General features: G+C 43.0%; 3 protein-coding genes across 4 annotated transcripts in view; 1 reads left to right on the top strand and 2 right to left on the bottom strand.

Annotated features, from left to right (window-relative positions):
• The window catches only part of LOC111525968, a 44545-nt gene continuing 33360 nt past the window's right edge, over positions 1 to 11185 (bottom strand). Inside the window, exon 4 of the mRNA XM_026446586.1 lies at positions 1 to 381. Coding sequence (XP_026302371.1) covers positions 42 to 381 — 340 coding nt within the window. The 3' untranslated portion in view covers positions 1 to 41. The remainder of the gene's footprint in view (positions 382 to 11185) is intronic.
• Positions 3296 to 7197, bottom strand: LOC111525986 (histone H2A type 1-H). 2 transcript variants are annotated; one of them, XM_023191660.1, is made up of 2 exons: positions 6784 to 7197; positions 3296 to 3453 (listed from the first exon to the last, which is right to left on the bottom strand). In XM_023191660.1, exons 1-2 carry the CDS (start codon positions 7166 to 7168, stop codon positions 3410 to 3412), a joined length of 429 nt encoding a protein of 142 aa, XP_023047428.1. In that variant the 5' UTR covers positions 7169 to 7197; the 3' UTR covers positions 3296 to 3409. The 2 variants fall into 2 exon arrangements, with proteins under 2 accessions (XP_023047428.1, XP_023047430.1); XM_023191662.1 differs by having other exon boundaries at positions 6874 to 7192.
• On the top strand, positions 7424 to 8315 carry LOC111525987 (histone H2B type 1-N). Its single transcript, XM_023191663.2, has one exon. It carries the CDS (start codon positions 7493 to 7495, stop codon positions 7871 to 7873), a length of 381 nt encoding a protein of 126 aa, XP_023047431.1. The 5' UTR covers positions 7424 to 7492; the 3' UTR covers positions 7874 to 8315.

Below are 11185 nucleotides of genomic sequence, written 5' to 3'. Positions count from 1 at the left end.
GGGGGCCCTGAAAAGGGCCTTTTATTGTTAGAAAATGACGCTCAGCCACCGAAACCGTAGAGGGTGCGACCCTGGCGCTTCAGCGCGTAAACCACATCCATGGCGGTGACCGTCTTGCGCTTGGCGTGCTCCGTGTAGGTCACAGCGTCGCGGATCACATTCTCCAGAAAGACCTTCAGCACCCCGCGGGTCTCCTCGTAGATGAGGCCGGATATGCGCTTCACGCCGCCGCGGCGAGCAAGGCGCCGGATGGCCGGCTTGGTGATGCCCTGAATATTGTCACGCAGTACCTTGCGGTGGCGCTTAGCGCCGCCTTTGCCAAGACCCTTCCCGCCTTTGCCGCGGCCAGACATGATAAGCAAGACAAGTCGCACACAACGCCTTGTGAGGACTCTGGCCTGAGGCAGCGCCTTTATACGACAGTTGGCGGACCGAACTGAGAACCTGAAAGAAGTGGGCGGGAAGTCCCGCCCCGGTGGGGGAGGGGAATCGAAAGGGCCAAACCGAAATAGAGAAAAAAGGCGAGCCTCTTGTTTCTGTGTTCTGAATTTTGTAATGTGCAAAGTATTTTGTTACCACGTTATAAGGCTTTAAAAAATTGCTTTTGAACGCAGAAGATATACATCAATACTGTGGGGAATACAAGAAAGGACAAGAAAGAAGAAAGTACAAGCTGTTATCCCATCACACAGAGATCACAAGTGCTAGTTAATAACGTATTTTGCAAAGTAGTTGCACATATTTTTCCAAGAAAATGTATACAGTGTTGTATATGACGTTTTGTAACCTCCTTATATTGATTACAGTTTAATCAATTTCTATTAAAGAGATAAAATAGCGTCTATCTTTCTTAGGAATTATCAATACAGTTTTAATCAGTTCCCCAGCAATTTTTTAATCCGCTGTATTTTGAGAATAATGTTTTCAACATTCAAAATAAATTTATTTTTTCTCTATGCTTGGGACCAATATTGAAATTTGTATGATTACACCAAACTTTAAAGTTTTATTACATTAATATTTAAAATTGAATTAGAGGTCCCTTGATTAATGGTACTGCCGGTCTCCTCATTGTTTCCTTTCCAAATTTCCTAATCTGTTTCACCAAGGTTTCTGGGCAACTTTGGAGACCTTTTGTGAAGTTTGAATAAAAATCTCTTCGAGATTTTGATAATAATTGCGTTAGCGTTAGGACTTATTTGGAATAGAATTAATATCCTTAAAACAAGTTCTTATAACTAGAAAATTGGTGTTTGTAGGTTTTGTGTGTGGGGCGGGCGTTTTTTTTTGGGGAGGGGGATGGAGTCTCGCTCTGTTGTCAGGCTGGAGAGCAGTGGCGCGATCTCGGTTCACTGCAACCTCCGCCTCCCAGGTTCAAGCAATTCTAATGCCTCGACCTCCCGAGTAGCGCGGCACAGGCATGCACCACCACGCCCAGCTAATTTTTTGTATTTTTAGTAGAGACCAGGTTTCACCATATTGGACAGGATGGTCTTGATCTCTTGACATCGTGATCCGCCTGCCTCAGCCTCCGAAAGTGTTGGGATTACAGGCGTGAGCCACCGCGCTTGGACACCTGTAGGTTTTAAAAAAGACACTTTTACATGACCCAACTAAAGATTTGTTATCAACCATTATGGAACAACTTTGTTTCAGAATATTTAATTTTCTTTCTTAGTAGTAAATACAGGGTTATACTCTGAAATTTGTATTTTTATTTTTTTGTAACAGAGTCTTGTCCTTTCGCTCAGGCTGGAGTGCAATGGCCCAATCTCTGCTCACTGCAGCCTCCACCTCCCGGGTTCAAGCGATTCTCCCACCTCAGTCTCCTGAGTAGCTGGGATTACAGGCACTCACCACTACGCCTGGCTAATTTATTTGTATCTTTAGTGGAGACAGGGTTTCACCATGTTGGTCAGGCTAGTCTTGAACTCCTGATCTCATGATCCACATAGCTTGGCCTCCCGAAGTGCTGGGATTACAGGTGTGAGGTCACTGCGCCCGGCCACTCTGAAATTATTTTAACCCCTATGAAAATTATAAAACTCCTATAACTATTCTAATATAATCTCTTAGTATTCAATTCTTTGTTTACAAAGTAGTTAAGAGCTGAAACTCTGGAATTAGAAAACTTTGGTTTTAGATTAAATGTTTACCTATCAGACTCGAGCTGACTTGTTACCGATCAGACACGAGGTGACTTGTTTATTCTCTTTAAATCTTTGCTCATCTACAAAGTTAGATCAGGATAGTGACGGTACTGTTGGGGTGCAGAATGATTCCCCAAAATGTGGTTCTTGGGCATGCTGAGCGCTTTTGAACACTGAAAGGCCTCAGAATTAAGCTTCAGAATCAAAGCCCCTCTAACCTCGTCTTGTTTCTCTTTCCTATACATGCAAAGGAACTCTGACATGTCCTAATCGGACCAAGAAAATTTCTTAACAAAAGAAACAGAATTGCCTTCTATCCACTCCCTAGTTATTTCATTATTGCAGAAAAGAAGACTGAATATGGGTTTTTCAAGATAATGCCTTCCTCTCAGTCTCATTTAAATTACCAAGACATAGTAGATGCCGTGGCTCCTCCCCATAATCCCAGCACTGTAGGAGGTCAAGGCAGGTGGATCCCTTGAGCTCAGGAGTTCAAAACCAGCCTGGCCAACATGGTGAATCCCCGTCTCTACAAAATTTACAAAAAATTAGCCAGGTGGTGGTGCATGCCTGTAATCCCAGCTACTTGGGAGGCTGAGGCAGGAGAATCACTTGAACCTGGAAGGCGGAGGTTGCAGTGAGCCAAGATTGCACCATTGCACTCCAGCCTGAGTAACAAGAGTGAAACTCCGTCTAAAAAAAAAAAATTAGCCAGGTATAGTGGTGCACACCTGTGTTCGCAGCTACTAGGGAGGCTGAGGTAGGAGGATCACTTGAATCCCAGAGGTGGAGGTTGCAGTGAGTGGAGACTGTGCCACTGCACTCCATCCTGGGTGATGGAGTAAGACTCCATCTCAAAATAAATACATAAATTACGAAGACAATTATTTACAAGCTAATTTCTTTCTGTGGTCCATTTATTCTCCATAACAATCTTTTATTGTCCCTCAAAGGAATTGTCTACCTTTCCCATCTCCTCCTTCCCCTATGAAAAAAGTTACATAACCTGTACCCCTTTGGGGACTGGGGTAATCACTTTCTAATTCTCCCTCGTGCACATTATTACATTTCTCCCATTATCCTGCCTTTTGTCAGTTGGTTATCTGTGAAACTTCCCTTATCCCCTACAGTATTCACCTCTTTGAGTTACTGTAAGAATTAATAGAGGCCAGGCTCAGTGACCTGCCTGTAGTCCCAGCTACTCTGGAGGCTGAGGTGGGAGGATTGCATGAGTCCAGGAGTGGGATGATTGTGCAAGCTCAGGAGTCACAGATCAGCCTGGGCAACATCACAAGACCTTCATCTAAAAAAAAAAAAAAAATTAATAAAAAAATGACAATGGAGATAATGTACATAAAATATCAAGCAGAAAGCCAACCTCTATTTAATATAAGTAATTTTTTCTTTATAACTAATTTACAAATATTTTATGTTTATATTATACTTTAAATATGTTAATACATCATAAATTAATCTAATTATGTATAACGCATTAAGTAGGTAATTTAAATAACAAATATTTATTTTTAGTGCATATTATAAATGTCGGGGCTCAGAAACCAATACCCCAAACTATGGCATGGTGACAAGCTGAAATGCAGAAGCCTCAAAGTCTCTTAGACCTTCTCCCCCTCCCCAACCTTTATCTGCCTATTATCCAGACTCACCAAAAATGAATCCCTGTAAGACGAATGTCATCACACCTGAAGAGTTCATTTCACAAGATAAGGTAGAAATTTAATTTATTTTCCCTGATCCATTCATTCTTCCTAGTAATCCTCTCAAATGAATTCCTCTTCTCCCTCCCTCAAACTGTTTTTCTAGGATGGTGTATAAACTTCTGAACCACATTCTGGGGTGAGCAATCACTCTGATTCTCCCCATGCACATTGTAAATTCGTCTTCTTTTTTTTCTATTAACCTGCCTCATGTCCGATTTTTCAACGAACCTTCAGAGGGCACCAAATCAGTAAGGACATTAATTTAATTCAATATTTCACAGATGATATGATACCATAAAGTGATAAGGCACTATAAATCTTCCTAATTGCTCTTTGCTCCTTGGATCCCTCTGATCTTTAGGTTGCCTCCTCTAGTTTACTTACTTTGAAGCTACACATTTAACAGCTCCTCCATTTTTCTTTACATGTGTATGTAGAATTATAAATAATGATATATCACACTTGTATATTTTATTTTACTTAATACATAAGTTTGCATTTGTCAGTGTTTTGATTATGAGTACATTGAGTTAGGATAAATAACACCAAAAATTATAATAATTATAAAGCAAAAGTTACTTTACAAGCTGTTTAGCTTAAAGAATTTTACTTCTGGAACTCAGGAACTCTGAAAATTATTACTTAGCTAGCTTTCATGATTAGATGGTGGTTCTTGGGAGAAATAGAAACAATGGAATAATTTTATCATCAACTTCAATGATCATGACAGCATATTTTATTTAAAAACTTATTTTAATTTCAAAAATCTTACAGGCCTTCTATGGAGCTGTATCATTTATTTTATATTGATGGTTGTAACAGAAACAATTATTGAAAATTTATACACACAAATAACGCAGATGACATTTTAAAAGGGAATGAATGAATTAATTCATTGAAATCAGGATGGAGTCCTCAACATAAAAAAATCATAACTTTTTTTAAAAAAGTAATATTGATGACAGTTGTGTTTGCTGTTTTATTCCAAGAAATATTAGTTGTATGTGATTGCAATTAAGACTTAAATCTAGGAAATAAAAATGTGTGCAGAGACTCAAAAATTAATGTATTTCAATGGACTAGAGATCCTGTAGAAATTCGTTTTCATTAACATGTCTTTATGAGGAACACAGTAGCTTATATAAGTTTAGGTGGAGAGGAATAGAAGGCCCTCTCTAGCTAGGAGGACTTGGTGATCTGAGGAGGAAGGGAGTGATCTTGATGAGAGAAAGGAAGCAGGAAAAACTGATAGGAACAGGACTATATGACCATGATATAATAAAAAACCTGACTTACAATGTCCATCATTCATACTGTTTTTAAGTAACACATTCTAACGTAATCTCACACCCTAACTCCAACTCTTTCCCATCATTTACATAAAGTCCATTATGACATGTATTCTTTGCCCAAGTCAATTTGAAGTGCCTTTTGGATATAGACGTTATGTATCTGGATTAATATTGTATTCCCATTTAGGAGGGTGCCTAGCACACCATAGGTGCTCAGAAAGATTCAATTGAACTCGAATAGGTAGGCCAAACGCACATGGGGTCCTAAATTCTGCAGAAGGGTCAGATACCCAAATTCTGCTTCCATGGTCTTATGAAGTATAAACTAAAAGCCCAAGCAAGGAGCAAAGGTTAGTTTACCAATTTTATCTCTGGAACCCAGGTACACTGAAAACTATTATTTAGCTAGCTTTCAGTCCTCCGTAATACAGAAAGTAAGTATCTGACACTAGGTTCATTTGAAACACTCTTGCTCTGTCACACAAGCTGGACTGCAGTGGTGCAATCATAGCTCATTGCAGACTGGAACTCCTGGGCTCAAGTGATCCTCCTGGTCTCAGCCTCCCGAGTAGCTAGACTACAGGCTATGAGACGCCAGGCACAGTCAGTTATTTTACTTTTGTAAAGATCAGGCTGACTTTGAACATCAAGGCTCTAGCGGTCCTTCCGCCTCGGCTTCCCAAAGTGGTTGTGTTACCGGATGGTGCCAAGCAGTTCCAGGCTCTTGGTGCCAGGAGCAAACTAGTCGACACACACACAGACAGCAAAGCAAAGCAAAGCAGCAAAAGTTTATTAAGCAGAGTATTACACTCTCGGCGGGGGAGAGCGCACTGACCTCTGCGACATGAGATCAGCATCAGCTTGTTGCAGTTTAAGTCTTTTTATGTTTGTGCGTGTTTTTCTCTTCCCAGTGCCGCCTAATCTGTAGCCAGTATCTGCCCTTTTATTGATAGGTTTGTTGCTTAGTTACTTTGGCCTCTGTGGCTTGTGCATCACCTCTATCTCATAATCTTAAATACATGCAAGATATGTAGCCCATATGCAAGAACCTTAAGTAGCTGATTATCATATAGGCTTTTGTTAAGGATACTTTTTTTCCTCCCTAATACGCATGCCCATCTCTGAAGAGCTGCCTTTTACTGGTTTGTTCCAGATCTTGCCGGCCACGAGGTCCTTGCTCACATTATATCACCTTTGTTTCCGCTGCAAAAGGTTCACTGCTTGTTATCTCGCTTCTTGTTCACCCGCCCGTCCACCTTAGTTCTGCCCTTTGCTTTTACTTATTCAGCCCTCTAACCAACTTTCAGCTCCCTTTGTTATCCTCTTGCCTCACTTTTCCTATTGTTTTCAGCTGTATTGCAGGCGCGAGCTGCCGCGCCTAAATTTCTTGATGTGCCCTGAATATTTCAGTATCTACTTTCTATCTCAAAACAATGTGTAAAAGCCCTTTGGTTTTGCTTCATCTCTATACAGCATTCCAGTGCCATTGCAAGATGACTAGACATCGGATAAAACTGTGGAACACAGCTCTACTTGGTGAGAAAGTAGGTGGCTCTGAAAAGAACCTTTTTGGTTTGGACCGAGGTATGAGTAATGCAGTACTCCAGACCCACTACTTGCCCTTGGCCTTGTGGTGGCTCTCAGTTTTCTTAGGCAGCAGCACGGCCTGGATGTTGGGCAGAACACCACCCTGGGCGATGGTCACTTTACCAAGCAGCTTGTTGAGCTCCTCGTCGTTGCGGATGGCCAGCTGCAGGTGGCGCGGGATGATGCGGGTTTTCTTGTTGTCGCGGGCCGCGTTCCCAGCCAGCTCCAGGATCTCGGCGGTCAGGTACTCCAGCACCGCCGCCAGGTACACAGGCGCGCCGGCACCGACCCGCTCGGCATAGTTACCCTTGCGGAGCAGTCGGTGCACTCGGCCCACGGGGAACTGAAGACCCGCCCTAGAAGAGCGGGTCTTAGCTTTGGCACGAGCTTTGCCGCCCTGCTTGCCACGTCCCGACATGACAAAAACACTCAATCAACAGTGTGCCTGAGACTGACCCAACACTAAGGCTCGGCTACTTATAGTCAATACGGGCACGAAAACTAAGCTATGCTATTGGCTAACATTACAGTTTCGCTTTAACCAATGGGATTGCAGTTTTGAAAAACACTTATTTTGATTGGACAAAGTTAATACACGTTTCCAGGACTCACCACTAGTTAAACGCACACCTTCATTGTCCGCCCTATTTGCGTTAAGAAGCAGGGAATAAGCGGTAGGTAGACAGTGCTACCGATTTTCTTCTCGTTTTTTTCTCCAATTTTCTGGCAGTTACTACCAGCCATGCCTGAACCCTCAAAGTCCGCTCCCGCCCCGAAGAAAGGCTCCAAGAAGGCGGTGACAAAGGCCCAGAAGAAGGACGGCAAGAAGCGCAAGCGCAGCCGCAAGGAGAGCTACTCCGTGTACGTGTACAAGGTTCTGAAGCAGGTCCACCCCGACACCGGCATCTCCTCTAAGGCCATGGGAATCATGAACTCCTTCGTCAATGATATCTTCGAGCGCATCGCGGGTGAGGCTTCCCGCCTGGCGCATTACAACAAGCGCTCGACCATCACCTCCAGGGAGATCCAGACGGCCGTGCGCCTGTTGCTCCCCGGGGAGCTGGCCAAGCACGCGGTGTCGGAGGGCACCAAGGCCGTCACCAAGTACACCAGCTCCAAGTGAGCCCGCCCACCGCGGAGTCCGGTCAGTCTCGGCCCACACCCCAAAGGCTCTTTTCAGAGCCACTCAGTCTTCCCAAAGAGAGCTGGCACTCACTTTTCTTACAGCAGATATTTCTTAATTGTTACAAAGAAGATTTACAAGATTCCTTACTTTGTCATTGTTAGAAACTAATTTTGGCTCAAGCCTCTAATCCCAGCACTCTGGGGAGCCGAGGCGGGTGGATCACGTGAAGTTAGGAGTTAAAGACGAGCCTGGCCAACATGGTGAAACCCTCGTATCTACTAAAAATACAAAAAAATTAGCTGGGCGTGGTGGCGGACGCCTGTAATCCCAGCTACTCGGGAAGCTGAGGCAGGAGAATGGCTTGAACCCGGGAGACGGAGGTTGCAGTGAGCCGAGATCGGGCCATTGCACTCCAGCGTGGGCAATAAGAGCGAAACTCTGTCTCAAAAAAGAAAGAAAAAAGAAATTAATTAGCACTGCAGTGTACTGCATGTTGCAGCAACGCTTGAGACAATGTTTTATCTGAAGAAGGATCAGGTTTGTCATCAGACAAACCTAGTAAAGGGAAAATTCAATTCCTGTTGACCCCAAATAAAATATAATATTTAAGTGTCAGCTGGTAAAATATCCGTACTGTTTACGGCGCTCTGTCCCTAAACTTCATGTGTACTTTAGTAATGAAGCAGTTGGCACACACAGAAACGTACAAATCGACTTAAACTTGTTTATTTTGAGAGTGGTGCTGTTTCTCCTCCCTTGTTCCCAGTTTGGGTTTGCTAAATATTAAGATAGAAAGGCAGCAGAAAAAAGTTTGAACCCAGTTTACAGCATCGTACACGTCAATCGGGCCGAGTTGATGTCGATGGCCAATCCCGACGCTGCGCGGGCAGTTTGAAACTTGACCACTGTTTTCTCTGGTGAGTGTTCTAATTGGGAAAATTCTTGGCAGTGCGGGTTTTTTGGAGGATTCTTGCCGTTTTACTCATTCCCATATTTCTCTTGTGTGGAATTCCTGTTTATGAACATAGTTTCTATTCCCTACCTTTTCTGTTAGGATCTGCTCCATGTTTTCTTATCTGTGTCACTTGCATTTACTGTATCTCTATTAATTGGAATAAATTTTAAAAGAAAAAAAATAGAGGAGGAGAAGGGCTGTTCTCCATTGTTTTCCCCCACCACCAACTGAGGAAATCAGAATGAGTGTCTTCATTTTAAACACTTAGGAGTGGCATATTTAAAAGTATTTTGGTCTTTGCCAAGAATCAGTGTGGGAACTCTTCCACATCGAATTGTATTTGCTGAAGGTTTTTGATAGTATTTTTTATCCAGTAAGTGTACTCCAGTGACCCAACTGTTTGACTCCTAGATGTTTACATGAGAGAATATTTTGCACACATGCAACAGGAGACATATGAGAATGGAAAATATGCTATTTTTAATAGATAAAAATACTAGAGACAACTACATGTTCATGGTCAAAATAATGCATTTATTGAGGTACACACAGTAGTACCTGGTTGAATTTTAGAAACATAAGTCTCAGAAGGTTCATATATAATAACATTTTTTAAAACTCAAAAGTAAAACCATGGCTGGGCACGGTCCTCACGCCTGTAATCCTAGCACTTTGGGAATGCTGAGGTGGGAGGATTGCTTCAGCTCAGGAGTTTGAGACCAGCCTGGACAACATGGTGAGACCCTATCTCTTAAAAAACAAAACAAAACAAAAAAACAGTAAAATGAACATAAAACCAAATTATACATTGTTGAAGTATATATAGAAGCACTTACACAGAATAAGTATACATAAGTGTGATAATAAAAACTTTTGAGAGAGTTTTTTTTTTTTTTTTTGAGACCGAGTCTTGCTCTGTAGCCCAGTCTGGAGTGCGGTGGCCGGATCTCAGCTCACTGCAAGCTCCGCCTCCCCGGTTCACGCCATTCTCCTGCCTCAGCCACCCGAGTAGCTGGGACTACAGGCGCCCGCCACCTCGCCCGGCTGGTTTTTTGTATTTTTAGTAGAGACGGGGTTTTACCGTGTTAGCCAGAATGGTCTCGATCTCCTGACCTCGTGATCCACCCGTCTTGGCCTCCCAAAGTGCTGGGATTACAGGCTTGAGCCACCGCGCCCGGCCTAAGAGAGAGTTTTAAAAATACTTGGCAGTGGCTATCTTAGTGATAAAGGCAAGACATGGGATAGGGAAACACACAGAGGTAAATACAAGTTGTTGCCAATATTCCAGTTTGGGCTTAGATGTTTTATCATGGGTTTTGATATAATTTGATTTAAACTTTATATATATATGTGTGTGTGTGTGTGTGTGTGTATATATATATTTAGATGGTGTCTCACCGTGTCACCCAGGCTGGAGTGCAATGGCACGATCTCGGCTCTCTACAACCCTCACCTCCTGGGTTTAAGCAATTCTCCTGCCTCAGCCTCCCTAGTAGCTGGGTTTACAGGAGCCAGCCACCATGCCCAGCTGATTTTTTGTATCTTTAGTAGAGATGGGGTTTCACCATGATGGCCAGGCTGGTCTCGAACTCCTGACCTCATGATCCGCCCGCCTTGGCCTCCCAAAGTGCTGGGATTACAGGCATAAGCCACTATGCCCAGCCTGATTTACACTTTAAATATATGTTACATATATTAAATTTATGTATCAAATACTATACTGGAAAATATAATAGGAAAAAACTCCCAGTGTAAAAACAAGTTACAAGCATCACATAGTTTGTCATAAAGGAAAATTTATAGATGAGAAACTCAAACCTAATAGTGTTTCCATAAATATTATTCATTTTCTAAATATTGTTCATTCCTCCTCCTCTCTTAAGGAGGAGAAAAAGAAGACTCACGGAGGACATTAAGAAGGCGGATCGTTTCCGAAAGCTCAAGATTTTGGCTAAAATTAAGAGTCAGCAACCAATCTCCAGGTGCCCTTGCTTCTCAATCTGTAGACTAAAGACCCTGGACCAGGCCGGGCGCGGTGGCTCAAGCCTGTAATCCCAGCACTTTGGGAGGCCAAGGCGGGCGGATCACAAGGTCAGGAGATTGAGACCATCCTGGCTAACACGGTGAAACCCCGTCTCTACTGAAAAATACAAAAAACTAGCCGGGCGAGGTGGCGGGCGCCTGTAGTCCCAGCTACTCGGGAGGCTGAGGCAGGAGAATGGCGTGAACCCGGGAGGCGGAGCTTGCAGTTAGCTGAGATCCCGGCCACTGCACTCCAGCTTGGGCGACAGAGCGACACTCTGTCTCAAAAAAAAAAAAAAAAAAAAAAAGAAGTCACACACATCTATTAAACT

Source organism: Piliocolobus tephrosceles, chromosome 5, assembly GCF_002776525.5.
Source record: "Piliocolobus tephrosceles isolate RC106 chromosome 5, ASM277652v3, whole genome shotgun sequence".
NCBI classification, from domain to species: domain Eukaryota; kingdom Metazoa; phylum Chordata; class Mammalia; order Primates; family Cercopithecidae; genus Piliocolobus; species Piliocolobus tephrosceles.
This window is presented reverse-complemented; position numbering and strand designations above follow the sequence as displayed.

What these genes read in the sequence shown, in the direction of transcription:
- LOC111525986 (XM_023191660.1), bottom strand. Translation starts at nt 7,168, where the DNA reads ATGTCGGGACGTGGCAAGCAGGGCGGCAAAGCTCGTGCCAAAGCTAAG. An exon ending in GAGCCACCACAAGGCCAAGG is followed by an intron (nt 3,454 to 6,783) that starts GCAAGTAGTGGG and finishes TTTTTTTTTTAG; the next exon opens with ATGAAGGTCTTGTGATGTTG.
- LOC111525987 (XM_023191663.2), top strand. Translation starts at nt 7,493, where the DNA reads ATGCCTGAACCCTCAAAGTCCGCTCCCGCCCCGAAGAAAGGCTCCAAG.